We start from the raw sequence: 18846 nt of genomic DNA, 5'->3' as shown, positions 1-18846 counted from the left end.
ATTTTGTGTGTGTGTGTGTGTGTTATGATATTATACATACTTTGGTTCTGACTCTCTGGGAAATCCTAATATACTAGGTGATTCAAATATGCTACAAGAGTTAAGAACCACTGACCTATAAACCCCAGACAAGGAAATGATTAATTCTGCCTCAAGAGGAGACTTCATAAAAGCCATTATATTTGAACTGGGCCACAAAGAGTGAGCAGTTTTCACTTTGCCAAGCAGATGGGGCCAGAGGAAAGAGTATTAGCAAGGGGAGCAAGGAGAGAAGGTGAGAAGACAAGAGGAGTAATTGGAGATGCAGCTGAAATAGAAGGTGGTTCTGACCTGCTGCAAATGTCATGGCTAAATAACACGGGGACCTATTCAAAAGTTTTACACAAGGGAGTGATGTGCCCTTAATGCGTTATAGGAAGATAAATCTGAACACCGTGTGGAAAAACTGAAAGTGAGGAGGACCAAGTAGACATCCTCATAAAAGCCTGTGTGGCCTGAATGCTGTGTCTTCTCCATATTCATATGTTGAGTACCCAACCACCAATGTAGTATATTGGGAGGTGGCACTTTGGGAGCTGAATGTGTTTAGATGAGGCTAGAGCCCTGATGATGAGATTAGTGTCCTTGAAAGAAGAGGAAGAGACATCAGAGCTCTCTCTCTCCACACAGCAAGAAGATGACTACCTGGCAAGCCTGGAAGAAGGCCCTCACCAAGAACCAACTCTACTGTCACCATCTTAGACTTCCCAGCTTCTAGAAGTATGAGAAACCAATGTCTGGTATTTAAGTCTATGGTATTTTGTTACAGAAGCCCAAGCAAAAGATGATATATTCCTAGACTAGAGAAAAACAAAGGTGTGTGTGTATGTATGTGTGTGTCTGTGTTGTTTGTTTTTATGTTTTAGAGCTAGAATCAATAGAATTTTGGTATTGGGCTTGGGAAGTGAGGAGTAGGCATCAAATAGAACTTCAAAGTGCCCAACTTAGGGTAGGAACTGAGAGAATGGTTGTATTAAGATTGGGAGCACAAAAGGAGTAGCAGATTTTGTGAAGGACATCGTGAGTTTCACTTAAATTTGAGGTGCCACAGGGCATTTGCATGGAGATGCTCGGTGAGCTGATAAAAATAGGTTTCCAGCCTTTAAAAAAGAGACAGTGCTTTTTATAAATAAAAATTGTGGAGTAATTAGAATGGAAGTGATAACAGAATTCATGGAAGTGTGTAAGATGATCTAGGACGAATACAAAGAGGCTGAAAACAGAAGCTAGAATAAGTAACTATTTGAGGGACCAATGAGGTCAAGAAAGTCTCTTCATTAAGTCATTCTGGTGACTCTTTGATCCGTAGTGACCTAGTAGTTTGTCTAAAACTATAACATGCCCTCATTCCCTGAGGCCTGCTCATTGAAAACTGGCCCCTGTCTTTTCAAGACCTTTTTTCTCCATGAAGCAAGTATGGAGCCCTTGCTTAATTTGTCACTTGTTTAAGAGAAAGCCCAGAACATTCACACAGCCTGTATAGACAGCAGAGGATCACGGTTTCCTCACTAGTGTGGGCTCGATGACCTCCAAGGTTTTTTCTCTCTCCAAGGGTCTCAGAATCTGTGGAAGGATTGTGGGAACAAATGCCCTGCCTCACCTATCATCTCTCCTCCTGATATACACAAGTCCTGGAATTCGCGTGCTTGTACTCCCCTCCCATTGAGCCTGGGCTAGGCCTATGATTTGCTTTAACAAAAGTGGCAGAAATGGTGCTGTGCCTGTTTCAGTTCTAAGCCTTAAGAAGTCATGAAAACTTCTGCCTTCTTGGGAGCCGGGGTACTATTAAGATATCCATCTTCTCTGCTGGAGAGAACATCCAGAAAAGGTAAGGCCCTGAGCCTTCAAGACGAGAGAAAAAGACTGGGAGAGAGAGAGAGACAGAGAGAGACCAAGCATGCCTGCATCCCAGCTGAGCCCATCCCATAGTTGATAGCCAGCTAAATGTGGTCATGTGAATGAGCATTGGCAAGGCCAGCAAAGAACCACCCTGTCAGGCTCAGCCCTACTTGCAAAATCATGAGCAAGGAAAATGGTTGTTGGTTTAGGCTATTAGGTTGTGGGATGGTTTGTTTCATAGGAATAGAGAGCCCAAAAGCATGTGATTCTGCAGACCAGAGGTTGGCAAGCATTGTATGATAGGCCAAGGGTCTGGCCCTTTTCCTTATAAAGCTGATAAAAGAGAATTGTTCATTTGTCTCAACCTATCACTGTACTAATCACATGTTTTCATCCTGTAATTTTGGTGCTTTGATATCTTGGGGCCTCGCTGACCTGGAGAAACTGTCCCTCCCTAGGACAGCCAATTTCTATAGAGAATAAAGAATTCTATATCTTTCATATGCAAACCAACCAGTCCAGAACTCATACCCCAGCTACCTCCTTTACCAGGTTCCTGAAATCTAGGCTGCCCTCCACCTGCCCTAATCACCAGTGCTGGGTACCAGACAAGTAGGGAGCCCACTGACATCATTCAAACTAGCCAATTCTAAGCCTACTTACCCTGCTTTGCTTTTCTTCACACAGAAGAAACCAAGTGAAGGCTCTTGCTCAGGTTTTCCCCTGATTCCTCTGCCTCTTGACTAACCCTTGTCCCTCCCTGTATCCTCCCTGCCCCCGTAGCATCAAAGGCCCCTCTTCTTGGGACCTCTGAGCCATGTTCTCAATGGCGGTCATCTCCTAAGCTGCTAAACCTTTCTTTACCTAAAGAATAATAAAGCCTGTAAAATAAAACAATAGTCTGTGGACATAAATAGGTGGGCAAATCCTACGACCTGTGTGACTCTAATAGATGATGAAGATGGATGAGGCAGAGGTGGTTGAGAAGGACCATCTTGTAACACTGTGCCACTAAAAATAATAACTACTATTTTTGGGTGCTCCCCGTTAATCTTAAGGATAACTTCAGAGGGCGGATTTTGGTGTCCCCATTACCCAGAAGTGAAAATTAAGGCTTAGATACTATGCCACTAGTAAGTAGCAGAACTAGGATCCCAACCAGTTTTGCTGGAATCCAAAACCAGAACTCATCTCATAAGCTTCCCCAACAACCTCGGCCAGGCTTGCTGTAGTTTGCCAAGCCTTCCAATGTGCTATACGACACCTCAGTAGGTTTTCTGTGATGAATTTTTGAGCAAATGAGTTTTATCCTCTTTAATCACCTATTTCTGACTATAAAAGTGATAATTCTCATTGGCAATTTGAAATACCAAGAAGAAATTTAAAACCACTCCTATAAGCGCTCAGATAACCATTGTTAACATTTAGGTCTATATCCTTGTAGTCTTTTTTCCATACCTATATCATTTATATTTTACAAAACTTAAATTAAACTCACTATCTCTTGTAACCTACTTTTTTAACCCAAAAATATACTGTGAGCATTTTACCATGCCATTAAATATTCTCCCAGGATAGGAATTTTAATGGCTAAATTTCGTTTCTTAGTTTATAAATACTATAGCCATTTATTAATCCTCTATTGTTATCATGTGAATTATTCCTAATATTTTACAATTAAAAGTGCTCTGATTCTGGGGATACCCAGAGGGAGGGATTAATAAATGAGTATGGAATGAATGAATGAATTCTTCTATTGGGGGATTTTGAACAAGACATTCAGGCTTCAGCCAGGGAAAAGACACCCAACAGGAGGCTCATTTATTAAGCTTTAGACCCTCAACAGCTCTGTGAGATCAATAGTATCATCACCTGCACTTTATAGGGGAGGAGAGGGAGGCCAGGGTGGTGTGATCACCTCTCTCAGAATGCTCGGAGCTCCCCACCCCCTTCTTTTCCCCATACCTAGATCCTCTAGGTCCAAAGACACTGCAGTGCAGCTGGAGCTCTGTGCCCAGACTCTCCATCAAGTGCTCTTGGGACAGGACGTTCAGCCCTAGGTCCTAGGATCAGGTCCCTGTGTATCCTCCTTCAGTCTATTCCAACAAAATAGCAGAAAAAAGAAAGTGCTCTGATTAATATCCTCCTATGTCCTTATGCATAATTCTTTGTGACTATCTCTGACTAGTATCCTAGGATAAATTCTTAGGTTTAGAATTGCTGAGTCCAAAAATATGCACGTTATTAAGACTTTTGATACTTGTTAAATTTCTCTCCAAAAATGTTGCACCAATTCCCACCTTACCCCAGAGTCCTTTGTTTTCAACATAAAATAACTCTCTGTTAGGGACTGCTCTGTGTGTGTGTGTTTGTGTGTGTGCACATCTGTGACTCAACCATATACAGGGTTCCTTCCATGCTAAATACAACCAAAATTTTGTCTTCAATGTGTACCTCTAGTTGGTAAGTAGTGAGATTCCCTAGACTTGAAATCTTTATTCCAAAAGAATGACACCATTTCTCAAAGGGACTTGCCAATCTAATAATGGAGTGACTGTTGTTTTTCAGCCATGCAGCACTGTGACTCATGACTACCTATATTGCTTAAATAACAGGTTTCTGTGCCTCCCTCAAATATGTTCAGACTGTGAGGAACCTGTACAGTAAGTCACAGAAAGGCCAGCAAGCGGTATACACTACTTCAGGAAAGGAAGGGTGGTTGGAAAAGGTGGCGTGTTATCTGCTTCTAAAGAACTAGAGAGGGACACCTGGGTGGCTCAGCGGTTGAGCGTCTGCCTTCAGCTCAGGGTGTGATCCTGGAGTCCAGGGGTTGAGTCCCATATCGGGCTCCCCATAGGGAGCCTGCTTCTCCTTCTGCCTAGGTCTCTGCCTCTCTCTGTGTCTCTCATGAATAAATAGATTAAATCTTGAAGAAGAAGAAGAAGAAGAAGAAGAAGAAGAAGAAGAAGAAGGAGAAGGAGAAGGAGAAGGAGAAGGAGAAGGAGAAGGAGAAGGAGAAGGAGAAGGAGAAGGAGAAGGAGAAGGAGAAGGAGGAGAAAGAAGAAGAAGAAGAAGAAGAACAACAACAACAACAACAACAACAACAACAACAACAACTAGAGAAATGTGGAATCCCAGAATGCAAAGGAATAGCTACTTACCTGGTGTGATCCAAAGTGTCTCCACACAGATTCATGCTCCCAAACGTCATCCCCCCATCTACCCAGCCTTGTGTTGTGTGCCCTACATTCTAAGTAGTAACACCTTTGGCTTCAAGCTGAAAGGTCCCTGTTAAGACAAAAATAAATGAGCTAGAAGGGCTCACACCCTAAACCATTAGCAGCATTAACAACTTAGCTCAAATGAGCTTATCGAGTAGCTGGAGTCACCTAGAGAAGCCCCAAGGAAATGAGACCAGGATGTGTGATATTACACGGATATGACAACGTCAGGGCGGAGTGGGTAGCAAAGAAGTGTCCTGGGTGATCTGGGGACGGAAGGATGGTTCCGGGGGCCAAAGGGACAACATGGGGATGTTTCTGAGGGCATAGAGGGAAGAGGCCTCAAGGGACAGGTCTAACTGTTCGGGCAATTTATCAGGATCGTTGCACTGACACCTGAGAGACCCATTCCCTGCTGGTCTCTTGAACACGTTGGTTCAGAGCAAAGAACACGTCACTCCTATTCCTGCCACCAGTTGAACTTCGAGCAAACAAATTACTGGTTGCCCCTCTTTCCTCCTCCTCCTCCCCCAGGTATACACACGGCAGGCATCTAAGGCAGGGCCTGCACACACCCGGTCACATCCATTAACAAGGCGCTGGTTATATCAATGGCAACCCTGAGGAGATTCCTCTGTGCTGAAGTAAAGCAGTAAATATAATAGCCTCTTAACTGGCACATTGTTATCAGTATTATTATGGCTTTCTCTTCATGCCTGTCACTGGATTATGGTAATTTTTTTTTAGTCGTGGGTTTTAATCAGAGTCGAAGTCTCGAGTTACTGACAGCTTGGGAGAGCTGTAGCTGCTCTGAGATTGACTTCACACTGTCACAAAATCATAACACAGGCAGAAAGCTAGTGGCTCTCACAGGCCTCCTCCCGCCAATTAAAAACAAAGCAACTTTCTAAACAGCAGGCTCCTTTGCCAGGCTTCACACGAAAGGGAGGGGAGCAGAGGGCACCTACTTCTCCCTCCTTCCCCCAGAGTTCAAAGCAAGAAACAATGATCCTGGCAAAGGCAGTACTAGAAGCAGTTAGTGTAATTTAGCTAATGGTGCCTACAGGAAGCTGGAAATCATTCCTCTGACATGTTGTAGTACTTCAACGGCATTGGGCCTTGTTGGGTTCTCCTGACCTTGCGGTACCTCCTCACAGGCATTGTCCATCTATGACCACTCAGTCGAATAAACCTGATAGACGTGGGCCAACGGGTCATGTTAGCTGACCTCTCTGGAGGTTATGGAACAGAGCAACACCTCTGGCTTTGCCTTCCCATCGTCCTGTGTAATCAAAGTTCTCTCCTCGGGGCACCTGGTGGCTCAGTGTTTGAGTTTCTGCCTCTGGCTCAGGTCGTGATCCCGGGGTCCCAGGATCGAGTCCTGCATCAGGCTCCCTGTGAGGAGCCTGCTTCTCCCTCTGCTTATGTCTCTGCCTATCTCTGTGTGTCTCTCATGAATAAATAAATTTAAAAATCTTAAAAAAAAAAAAAGTTCCCTCCTGAACAAATGGGTCCCTGGCTCCAAGACAGCTGGCAATGGGGCTGGTGTTAGGCAGAGATCACTAAATATTTTTCTATCACCCTGGAGAAGCCATAGCAGACCATACCAACCTGAGACAAACCATTTTGCCTTCAGGGTCCTTCTACTTCCTCCATTTGCAACACTGTTCTTCTTTCTAGAACCATCATCCTTAGAAACCCCATGGCCAGCATAGGCCATTCTGGCACCTAACTTAGATTTGTCCTTTATGTCCATCCACATTTGCCTATGGTCCTGTGGTCAAGTAACTCTCACAGAGAAATGGCCTGAATAAATCCAGCAGGATAGACTAAGTTATGCTGTAGTGATTAACAAAAACCTCAGTGGCCAAAACAAGGGTTTCTCATTCATGTTGTATGGCAATCACAGGTTGCCAAGAGGCTCTGCCCCCAGAGTCACTCTGTAAACCAGGCCATCATCAGTAACCCGGGCTATCACCTTAGAAGTTGCAATCATCATCCCCAAGGGAAAGAAGGCTCTAGAGTCTTTTCCTGGCAGTTGAAGGCACCATCTCAGAAACAACAAATATTACTTCCACTCTCAAGTCATTAGCCAGAATCGGGGATGTTGCTCCATCCAACCAGAAAGAGGCCAAGAACTACAATCCTCTATTGTGCATTGGAAGAACAGAAATATTTGGTGACTTGCATAAATAATTAACACACCAGTTAATTAATTTGCACCAAGAAGAAGAATGAAGAATCCCAGAGTTAAGAGTTACCCCTCCCAGTGGTATCCCCTAGCATAATGAAGCTTATTATGTTCTGTTCTCTGGTGCTGGGCAGACATGAGCAGATATGGGAAAAAAGGGGGAACTTCTCCCCAGTTCAGATCCAGTGTTTGCTTTGTTCACTCACAGTTCTCCAAGTGGCTTGCCACTGTGAATCCGAAATCACACAAATACATGCTGCAGATGAAAAAGATGCGGTGTGAATGTTTACTAAAGAGCATGCTAAATGATTTAAAGATTGAAACAGTGGGTGAGGGCATTGGAAGGAGGAGGGAAATCTGAAAGGGACCATGGGATGACAAAGACAGCCTGGACGAGGATCAGTTTTGCTGCTGGCTGCCAGCTTTCTGAAAGCAAGAAAACAAAAAAAAAAGCCAATATGACAATTATAACATCAGTCTACCATGAAGCAATTAGGGCTTGGAGCAGAGTTTGAAGGAAGGAGACATCTGGTCTCAGAATCTGGGACTCCGGTGGAGAAATACCAGACACAACAAAATGATGGTGCAGGGAAGATGGAGACTTTTGTTCTCGAATCCAAGAGAACTCCTGAAGCTTTAGCAAGAACTTTTTGCAGTGGCCGCAAGAAGCTGAGTTCCGGAAAATGGAAGAGCAGCAAAATTGTGTTCTTGTGCCCTAACACATGCTATCTACGTGCCCAGGGCGAAAACCAGCAGAGAAGCAACCCCCAAGTATGGCCAGTGGGGTAGTGTTGAGACTTGTCATCAGAGGAAAAGCAGGAGGAAGAAAAAGGGAGGAATCTCAAAGATCTCTGTGTACCTTGGCGCCAATTCCAGGGAAATAGGCCTGTGGGCTGATACCACCTCCAGTCTGTCAGCAAATTCTGTTGGCCCTATTTGCAAGATATAATGTAAAGTGGACCACATCTTCCTGCCTCCACCAGCTACCTTCCTCCAAACACTAATCTCCTGCCTGGCTTCCTGCAGTAGCCTTCTGACTGGTCTCCTATTTAAATCCTTGCCTCCCAATTGTCTATTTTCTGTGGAGAAGCCAGAATGAACCTCCTGAAATGTAACCCGTCACCCCTTCCTCCTCACTAGGTTTCCGTCACACTAGCATCGCTGCTCCCTCTGCCAATACTTTATTTCAGGGCATTTGCACTGCACAGGCTGTCCTCTCTGCCCAGAAGGCTCTATACTCGGACATCTGCATCAGGCCTTGCTTTCATTGTCCCTTCAGATCACTTCTCAAATGCCACAGCATTAGCAAGGTCTTTCTTATCCATTCTATTTCAAAGAACAGCCCCTGCCTCCAGCCCTGAAGGCCCTATCCCCTCCTCAGCTATGTTTCCTTAACCAACTTTGTGTGAAATGGGTTGTCACGTGTACATATTTTATGTTCTACTTGTTTGGTTGTAGCAGAAGTAAGCTCCAAGAGGGCAGGAGGGTTTCTTGGTTGATTTGTTCACCGCTGTAACCCCAGCATCCAGAACAGGACTTGCCAATAGTATGAGCTCAATACCTATGTGTTAACTGAATACATTGCAATTGACCCCAACCTTACCACAACACAGACGTAACGTCAAAGAGATATTCAGGGGACAAGGCTTTTCTTTTTCTTGAAATACTCTGTGAGGATTCAGGGTCTGCCTCCTCCTCCTACCTGATATCAGCTGCCATGGATACAGGTTTCTTAAAGGGGTCAAGGATGCGACAGATGCTTTACATTAGCTTTTATGTCCTCCATAAAATTAACAACAAGCAAACCTTGAGTAACAGAGCTATAATTCTGTCTTGCAATTTTGATCCCACACAGAGTGTAAGAGCTTGGCTCTTGAGGCTAAAAGCTGTTTCCAGAACCCTCAATGGAATTATACCTCTGTAATTCATTTACTGTTATTCATTTTATATATGTTTATAGATAGAGCCAAAAAAAAATCACACAGCCAGCAAAACCAAGGCAAAGAAGAAAAGATAACCCAGTGGTTTTCATTTTTAAATTGCAATCATTATGTAAGATACAGTATTTTGTCACACTATAGCACTTCCAGGCTAAGCAAGAAATATACTTAACAGGTAAACATAATAAGATAGCTTTTAAAAAGAATGAATATTACCTTGCTCTGTCTTCAGGGATGTTATTTTCAGTAGCAATATCAATTCACAAAGAAAAGTCAAGAGAATAATTACGGCTTTTTAGCCAATAGGACTGATCTACGTAAACAAGATCACTGAAAGTGTTGGATAATATCCTTGAAAGGCCTCTAAAGTTATTGTCCCACTCCAGCTATTTGCCATACGTGACCAAAAACAACCCAACAAGCCTCTGTCATTTATGTCCAAGTTTCTAATGAAACAAGCCTCGTGAAAAATAAACTAGCATACAGATGGGCTTGGAGAGAACTGGCAGCGTATCTACCTTTTATATTTATTTTATTTTATTTTAAAACCATTTCGGGTAATCAAAGTGGTTCGTTAGCAAGGAACATTGTGGGAGAAATGGCATTTTCCATGCGCCAGACACAACCGAAATAAAGATAAGACTTAGACGCTCCCTCTGGCCGATGAACTACAACTTCATTTACGAAGGAACTACAGGCCGTAGCAGAATCTTAGTGCTGATTTCTATCCACAGGACATTTGGCCACCGCTTACAACCCATTTCATATATAGGCTGCTGAACAGCCTCCAGATGGTGTGTATAAGATTTTACAAATGTTTTTCTTGTTCCAATCAGACATGACCTTTCAAATATATAAAGCTGTACACACGAAAACTGCCACAAGACTTCTAGAAAAATTGAGCAAATTCAATTCACAAATGTTTCTGAGCACCTACTATGCGGGAAACATCATTCTAGGTACTGAAGGATACGGTTGTGAACCAAATAGATTTTAAACCCCCGTCTTAGTGAAGCTTGTGGAGGTGTGGTACACTGACAGCGAGCAATATAAATAAATTAGACATTTTTAAGGTGATAACTATTATGTGCTATAGGGAAAAATCAAGTGGGGAAAGCCCTAGAAAGGGCTGGGTGCAATTCTAAATAGAATTAGAATAGGCTTCACCCAGAAGGAGACATTTAAGAAAAGACTTGGATGCCAATATCCAGGAGAACACCCTTCTGAGCAGAGAAAGCTGCAAGTGCAAAGATCCCGAGGTGGAAAATTGCCTGGCATGTGACAGGAGCAGAGTGAGCAAGAGGAGAGCAGTGGATGAGGTTGGGGAGGTAGTGGGGGCCGCATTCCATAATGACTCTGGCTTTTCTCCCACTGAGGACAACCAGGGAGCAGGGAGCAATAGGACCAAAGCTTTCAGAGCATCACACTGGCTGCTTTGTCCAGAATAGCTGTTGGGTTGGAGAGTGGGGAGGTGGATAGGAGATGAGGCCAGAAGTGGAAGAAGGGGGCCATTTAGAAGGCCATGGCAATGCTGTCGGTAGGAGAAGAGGGCTACCACCCTTGGACCAAGAGGGTAGCCACATGGATGATACAATGTGCTTAGATTCTGGATATACTATGAAGACACGTAAGATAGGGAGACAACAGGATTAGGACACCCCCAAAGATTCATATGGCCACTTTAAATATATACCTCTCCCAACTACTCGGTTGGTTAAGCAGTGTTATTTCCAACAACAATCACCCACCAAAAACTCACTGGCATTAATGACAATTTTGGAGGATTAGCTCAGAAATGTGGATTCTTTAGGAAGATCCAGAACTGTGTTAGAATTAAGGGTTTTCTGAGTCAACAGAGGTGTTACATCTCGGCTGCTCCATCTGTACAATGTAGTGTGGGGGGTTCATTCTGTATCTCCTCTAGTCACTTGTTCTCTGCTTGTGCTGGGAGCCGGGAGCAATAGTCATAGGCTACTATTTCCATGCTCAACAATTCCCAGTCTAGCTGGGGAGGTGTGTGGAGCTACCTCTTCTTTCCTTCCTCTGCTCTTCCTCCTTTCAGTCTCTCCACCCTCTCTGCCCCTGCCACAAGGCACCAAACACCAAAGAGAGGCTGACTCACACTCCTGACAATAGTGAACCCCGTGGAGACTCCCCTTGTTTCTGTGCTCTTGTCTGCTGCCTGACGCCTGCTTATGCACAGCTTCCCCCTCGGAAGTGGCATGGTCCTGTCTCTGACATTCTTCTATCTTGTTGTTGTTGTTGTTGTTGGCTCCAAGTAAAGGTAAAGCCCAAAACCAAATAGGAGCCAGCCCTATAAACTCCAGAATCAACCTAAGATTATTGACAGTGGGGCCCTCCATGGTGCCTGTAACTCAGATGCTCAGAGATCTGCTCCCACCACGTTAAAGGGAGAGTACAGCAGTCCTTTCTGAACAGCTGTGCTCCATCTTCCAAGTTCCCTGGACCTTTGAATAAATGAGCTCTCCCAGGGCTAGAGACCGACAGAGGATCATTATTGTTTTGGTTCCCGATGCCTTTGAAAATATAGCCAATGTTTTGTACTAGAGATGATGTGGACCTAGGAAACCAGAATTTTACTATCTATTTAATTTGTAAACCTTGTCTTTTAAGCATATGCTGTGGCAGATGGTAGGTGATACCACGGTGTGTTTAGTTAGATGGGATCCTTGCTAAAGTTCACCTGCCCCATCTGCATACTCTGGAGGCCAGGACATTCTAGTAGCTGTGCTAAGAAATCCATCAAAACCAAGAAGCCTTTTTTTATAGTAAGTAATAGTCATGGATCTGCACTAATGAAAATGCAGGGCTTCTCTACCCAGAGTGGAAAAAACCAAGCTGAACCCAGTATCAGCGATTTTCCAGCAAGGCTGTCACTGTGATCTGTGATGCGCTATCAAGATGAAATTGGAACCAAGTGTACTTTATTCAGGACATCTGCAAGATAAAAAATATAATGCTCCTTTTCTATCTTTGTGACATTGTTCGCAAAGATGTGATTTGGCTGTTAAAACCACTTGCGCTGTATCTCAAGGCTAAGGCTGACAATTCAAATAAAAGCCTCTCTCTCTCTTTGGTTTGTTATCTGAACCACAGTTAGCTGTCATGGCAATTCTATATACTGGGGCACTTGGGGAGGGGGCGGTGAGGCGTTTGACTGACCTGCTATAGCTTCCCATCTGACTCTGTTTCTGAGCTCCATTTAATTTCCTGGAGTTCTAGAAAGTTGTTTGTTTTGTTTTGTTTTGTTTTTCCATATTAATGCCCTCAAACCAGGTGCAGTGTTAAAAGACAAACAATGGTGTTTAATTTTTAATAATTTTATTGTATGCACTTTGTAGAAAATTTAAAATATACGTATGAGCACTAAAAAGAAAATAAGATGCCACCATTTTAGATGAGTCCTATGACTGTTTTCAATGCATCTCCTCCCGGTGTTTTTTTCTATGCCTGCATATGTGTGTGTGTTTGGGAGGGGGTGTGTTGGTTTGTTTTTGTTTAAAAAAAAAAAAAAGGAAGGGGTGGGGCACCTGGGTGGCTCAGTTGGTTAAGTGGCTAAGCATCTGCTTTTGGCTCAGGCAGGTAGTGATCCCAGGGTCCTGGGATCAAGTCCTGGGTCAGGCTCCCTGCTCTGCGAGGAGTGTCCTTCTCCTTCTCCCTTTGCTCCTTCCCTCCACTCACGCTCCCTCCCCCTCCCTCTGTGTGTTAAATAAATAAAATATTTTTTGAAAAAGGAAGGGGAGAACTAAAGGAACAATTCTGTGAGCTCCTCATTAACAACTATGGACAAACATTTTTCCAACAACTTTTCATTCCTCACAGATGTAGGCACACTGTTTTTTCCTATCATCATTAATCTGCAAGGAACACCATTCAGATAACTGTCTCTCTAAATTGTCATAAATCACTTCAGAGTTTTCATCAAAAGAAACACTAAAATGTCTCTCAGTTCTACAGAGATATAACGTTGCAAACAGAAGCTCATCTAAAACACTCATATTTACTGGCCTTCTGCCTCTAGCTTGAGCAAGCACTACATTCTAATTTGCTTAACCTCAAGCCTGCTCAGAACCTCAAATCTACCTGATTTGTGGGGCCATCCTGGCCTGCAAAGGGTTCCCCCAAGATGTTCTACTTACTACTCCTTCTCCCTCTAGGGTGCCTCCGGCTTCCTGCAGAATAAGTCATTCTTACAACCAAATCCAAAGGGACTCATTCTCTATAAGAAGGCCACTTTCAGATAAATATATGTGTACATTTTCACTGGAGACACTAGGTCATCAAACTGGTATTGAAAGTTCATTAAAGGACTATGGGAAAGAGAGATGCACAGTTTAAATTCAAGAAAAGGAACACTAAAAGTCACCCATTGGAATCTACAGTTGGCCAACAGCTACTCATGCAGCCCCAATATTTGGTATTCATTAGTTTGTGACATTGTCCTTTCCTATGACACACTCCTATTAAGGAATCCTCAGGGAAAACTGTAGTAGTTGAGGAGAAGGAGTGTGGCCTCTTTAAAAGAAATTTAGCTTTTGGAACAAGAAAATGGCATGCAGTGCACTTACTTGTCTTTTGTCCTCTGAACTGACCTTGCATCAAGTTCAAGCCAACCAGAGTTGGGCCAGAATTTCCATCTGGAAGGCAGAGAGGTTAGGATTAGCCAGGGGTTGCCACGTCAGCAGCAGATGCAGGAGAGCCAATGTTCACATAGAAACTTTAGGCAGATGGGTGCTTGCTTATTTTATTTTTTATTTTTTATTTGATGTAGACCATTTTCAATCACATACAAACTTTTTAAGCTTTTTGACAGGTGAAAGTGGAGGGATTGAAGGCACAATCATTGCTTGTTTCTTGAGAGTTAGAAATCATAGTGTACTGTGGAGCAGATCTGAAATCTCATCCTCATCAGCAGGGGGTGAATAAAGTCTGTTGTGTGCAACTGTTATTAAATTCCCCTTTCTTGGGTGGTGGAGGTGAGGAAAAGGGAGGGATAGTCCAAGTTCATTGGTACATTCAGAAAAAGTCTGGCTAAGATGTGGCTTGATGGTTGCTCCTAGAAGAAGCTGAATACATGTTCAAGTCTGTAATAGTTTTCTCATTTCAGGACAAGCATGAGCCTGAAGTGTTTTGTTTTGTTTTAAGATTTTTATTTATTTATTCATGAGAGACAGAGAGAGAGAGGCAGACACACAGGCAGAGGAAGAAGCAGGCTCCCTGAGGGGAGCCAGATGCAGACCTCGATCCCAGGACCCTGGGATCATGGACCTGAGCTGAAGGCAGACGCTCAACCATTGCACCACCCAGGCGTGCCCTGAAGTGGTTTTTCCACCTCCACTCCCAATTATTTCCCCCATTCCTATTACCATTTTAAGCTATTTATAAATAACAAGGAAATAATTGACACTAGGTGAATTCACTAGATGAATTCCAGATTTCTTTTTTTTTTAATGTTTATTTATTTATGATAGTCACAGAGAGAGAAAGAGAGAGAGGCAGAGACACAGGCAGAGGGAGAAGCAGGCTCCATGCACCAGAAGCCCGATGTGGGATTCGATCCCGGGTCTCCAGGATCGCGCCCTGGGCCAAAGGCAGGCGCCAAACCGCTGCGCCACCCAGGGATCCCGAATTCCAGATTTCTAAGCAATAGGTTAATCTTTCACATTAGGACACAACCTGAAGTAAACTCATTGATTGTATAGTTAAAAGTTCACAGCACTAGTGGCAATCTCTTATCCAATTGATTTCACTTCGCTATGCTAGTTTTCATGGTGAAATTAGTTGAAGATCCAAGTAAAAACCATCAATATGAGTCAAAAAGGAAAAAAGCTAGAAAGCAGAGTTTTCAACTATAAAAATATTAGGTTCAAGACACGGCACAAAATGAGAGAAAATAAAGCACAATTTCATTTCTTGTAGAACAGGTTGGGGTCAGGGGCACTTCCATTAAAAATAATATTCAATAAATATGGAAATCAGCCATTCTCAGGAAATGTTGGGAGACTTAGGAAGAAACTTGCAGGTGTTGACATTTTTACTGGGTAACAAATGCTGACCACCAAGGAAATGCATCAACAAATGCCTAACCTAGGAAAGAAGGAAAAGAAGAGAAAGACTCAATCAGAGCAGTTCTTAGAAACTGAGGAAGGGAGTGGTGGCTGGGGAACTGGAATAGACAAGGAAATTGCAGAGTGATCATACCCAGCTGGTGGTGTGAGAGGAAAAAGTAGAGGAGGACAGGAAAATATATGAAATGGACAAGCTCACAAAACAGAAATCCCAATGAATGCATGGAATCGAGGGTGTTTAAAGGACTATTCATTGAAGGGAATTGCCTGAGACACTAATGCAGGTGCCTCCGCCATCACCTTGAGTGGAAGGCAGATTTTACACTATGGATTGAAACAGTCATTTTCATTTCGTAAAGCCTACATCCCTGGAAAATTAGGTTCCATAAATTGAGATTTTTGTTACATTAAGCTTTACTATGAACTTTCCAGTAGTTTTAGAGGTGTAATTTATTTGAACCATTTGGAAGTATAGAACAGGCTTGTAAGATAAAATGAGTCAAAAGTTAAAAAATTAATTGAATAAATCTATTGGATAAGTAGTCGAATAAAACTGATTTTTCAGGAAAAATAAATTGCATATCAATTAATAAATTTGAAATGAAATAGTCAACTTTCAATTATCAATGCTCATTGAGAAAAGGCAGAAATGAGAAACAAGATCCACAGAGAACTCTGAAATTTCATTTCCATTTCAATCTTTTCCCCCATATCCATTCCAATTTTTCTATTGAACTAATTTGAGTTTTAAAAAGCCTCTGTTTCCTTTCTAGTCATTAAAAAAATCTTTATTAATGGCCTACCTTACGTCAGGCCTTCAACAGGGCATGTAGGAGAAAGAGGCCAGGGCCAAGAGGCTGACCAGGACCCTAGTAATAACAGAGTTGATTTCAATTATTTCCTGTCATCATTTCAGCAAAATGCATAGTATAAATTAAAATTGATTTTAAGGGGCACCTTGGAGGCTCAGTTGGTTGAGCGTCTCTTATTGGCTCAGGTCGTGATCCCAGGGTCCCGGGATTGAACCCCACATGGGGCTCCCTGCTCAGTGGGGAATCTGCTTCTCCCTCTCCCTCTGCCCCTTCTCACTCCTGTGCTCACTCGCTCTCTCTTCCTCTCTCTCTCTCTCTCAAATAAATAAAAAATCTTAAAAATAAAATAAAATAGATTTTAAAATGCCCTTAACAAATATAGATATCCTTATCACAATCTTCTCAACTAGAGTTTTCACTAGCTCTCATTCTTAATTCTGATGGACACAAAAAAATGGCCTCTGGGGAAAAGTGGAGATAGAAGAGAAGCTAGGAAAAAGCAAAAGACAAGTATATAAAAAAATTAAGGCACAAATAGAAAAGGAGAGTGTAATTCACTTACAAATAATAGTGAAGTTAATCCCAATTTTTCCTAGCAGATTTAAAGTTGCAAAACTGGATTTATAAATGTGAATGTCATGATTGACAAGCCAAAGACTTATGTGGAGAGGATGTAGGAGTGAGCAGAAATGGCATCTATTCTAACAAATAGCCAGGAAGAAAAGGTAGCTGGAAAAATCAGTGAGCAGGAGCATCTGATCCACATTCATTACAGAAATGACCAGTTAGGAAGTCTACGACACAAGGCCATTCAGGGGGAGCTCCTCCTACAAATCACTTTCTTACCTTCAAACACTTGAGGTGCACCTAATAAATACTTTTTGAGCCAGTAAACAAAAGAAGAAAATAATGAATGATGGAGCCACTGCTCCATACATCCTCTTGCACCTGCAGCTTTCTGCTAGGTACTTCCTTAACCTTGGCTCCTGTTGGGCTCCTTCTCACTTACCCATGAATAAGGATTCTTAAATTACATTTACCAAGACTTTGAACTTTCATGGGCTACACTGGCCAAATGATCTGGTCTATTAATTTTGAGGAATATGAATAAAGGCAGGCTGTAGAATTTCCAAAAATAAGATTAATAGTCTTATTCGTAATTCTATCACTCATTGGCAAAATGGAAAAACAAGCATTATGTTGCCAAACACCACAGAGATAGCAGATATCTTTATAAAGATAAAGAGAAGTGCCCCCAACTTGAGACCTCATGCCTGACACCACACCTTTCTGCTGTAGTAAGACATATACTATGCATGTAATCTTGACATCAGTACTCACTTAGGCATCCATGATGACACTGCAGGTCTTGACACAGCTGCTTCCAGCTGTCTACAGAGGCAGCACAGGCTCATGCTAAAGTGAAGTCTGTAAAAAATAATAATAATAAAATAAATAATAAATAAAGTGAAGTCTGTGATGCCAAGGGTTGAGAAGAGAAAATGGAGAACACCACAGCTAAAAAATGTCATTTGAACACAAGCCAATGCCAACACTTGGAATAGAAGTTGCACCTGGGTGCTCAGCCATTTAAGCATCTGACTTGATTTCAGCTCAGGTCATAATCTTGGGATCGTCAGATTGAACCCTTGCATTGGGCTCCATGCTCAATGCAGATTTTCTTGAAATTCTTCTCCCTCTCCCTGTGCCCTTTCCTCTGCACATGCACTAAATAAACAAATAAAATAAAATAAAATAAAATCTTAAGGAAAAAAAGAAAAGAAGTAGCACAGATCCCCCCTAACTACAGAAATCCAAAAGGAATTCTTCCAGAATCCAGTGCTTGATCATACTATCCCAGGAACCAGGGCTTAAGTAATAATAGCAAACTCTTACATACTGACACCTATACATATTTTGTCTTTTACTTATTTTTTAATTCCAATATAATCAATGTACAGTGTTATATTAGTTATAGGTATACAATAGTGATTCAACAATTCTATACATTATTCAGTGCTCATCGTGATAAATGTACTCTTCATCCCCTTTATCTGTTTCACCCGTCCTCCCATTCATCTCCCCTCTGGTACCCACCAGTTTGTTCTTCATATTTAAGAGTCTGATTTTTTGTTTGTCTCTTTTTTCTTTGTTCATTTGTTTTGTTTCTTAAGTTTCACATATAAGTGAAATCACATAGCATTTGTCTTTCTCTGACTATTTCACCTAGCATTATACCCTCTAGATCCATCCATGTTGTTGCAGATGGCAAGATTTCATTCCTTTTTATGGCTGATTAATATTCCATCATGTATACATACAACACCTTCTTTATCCATTCATCGATCAATGGCCATTTAGGTTGTTTCCATATTTTAGCTATTGTAAACAATGCTGCCATAAACATAGGGGTGCACATATCTTCAAATTAGTAAATAGTTTCATATTCTTTGGGTAAAAACCCAGTGGTGGAATTTTTGGATCATATGATGATTCTATTTTTAATTTTTTGAGAAATCTGCATGCTGTTTTCCACAGTAGTTGTACTACTTATACATTTTTTTAAAGCCCTGTAGGTGAGTCTAACAAATAGCCAAGGTTGAGAACTATTGCTATAGCATTGCAAAAGCTTCTAATTCTTTCTCCTACCTCCTCCATGTTTCATCATGAAAATAACAAGTTCTTAAAACATTAAAAAAAATGTCACTAGGTAAG

At 42.1% G+C, this 18846-nt stretch overlaps 1 protein-coding gene across 3 annotated transcripts in view; it reads right to left on the bottom strand.

Moving 5' to 3' along the window:
* The window catches only part of LOC144282547 (uncharacterized), a 74439-nt gene that overhangs the window by 30168 nt on the left and 25425 nt on the right, over positions 1-18846 (bottom strand). For 2 of the 3 annotated variants that reach the window (XR_013351018.1, XR_013351017.1), the window contains 5 exons: positions 17473-17559; positions 16123-16188; positions 13820-13888; positions 5040-5166; positions 3844-3974 (listed from right to left, as the gene is read on the bottom strand). Coding sequence is in view for 1 of the 3 variants with exons in the window: in XM_077846364.1 (XP_077702490.1) it covers positions 13820-13888; positions 17473-17559 (156 nt within the window). In the remaining 2 variants the exon portion in view is untranslated. The remainder of the gene's footprint in view (positions 1-3843; positions 3975-5039; positions 5167-13819; positions 13889-16122; positions 16189-17472; positions 17560-18846) is intronic. The other variant, XM_077846364.1, reaches the window with a different exon arrangement.

This window comes from Canis aureus, chromosome 13 (genome assembly GCF_053574225.1).
Source record: "Canis aureus isolate CA01 chromosome 13, VMU_Caureus_v.1.0, whole genome shotgun sequence".
NCBI classification, from domain to species: Eukaryota; Metazoa; Chordata; class Mammalia; order Carnivora; family Canidae; genus Canis; species Canis aureus.
Note: the sequence above shows the minus strand (reverse complement) of the source record. Positions and strands in the feature narration are given on the sequence as shown.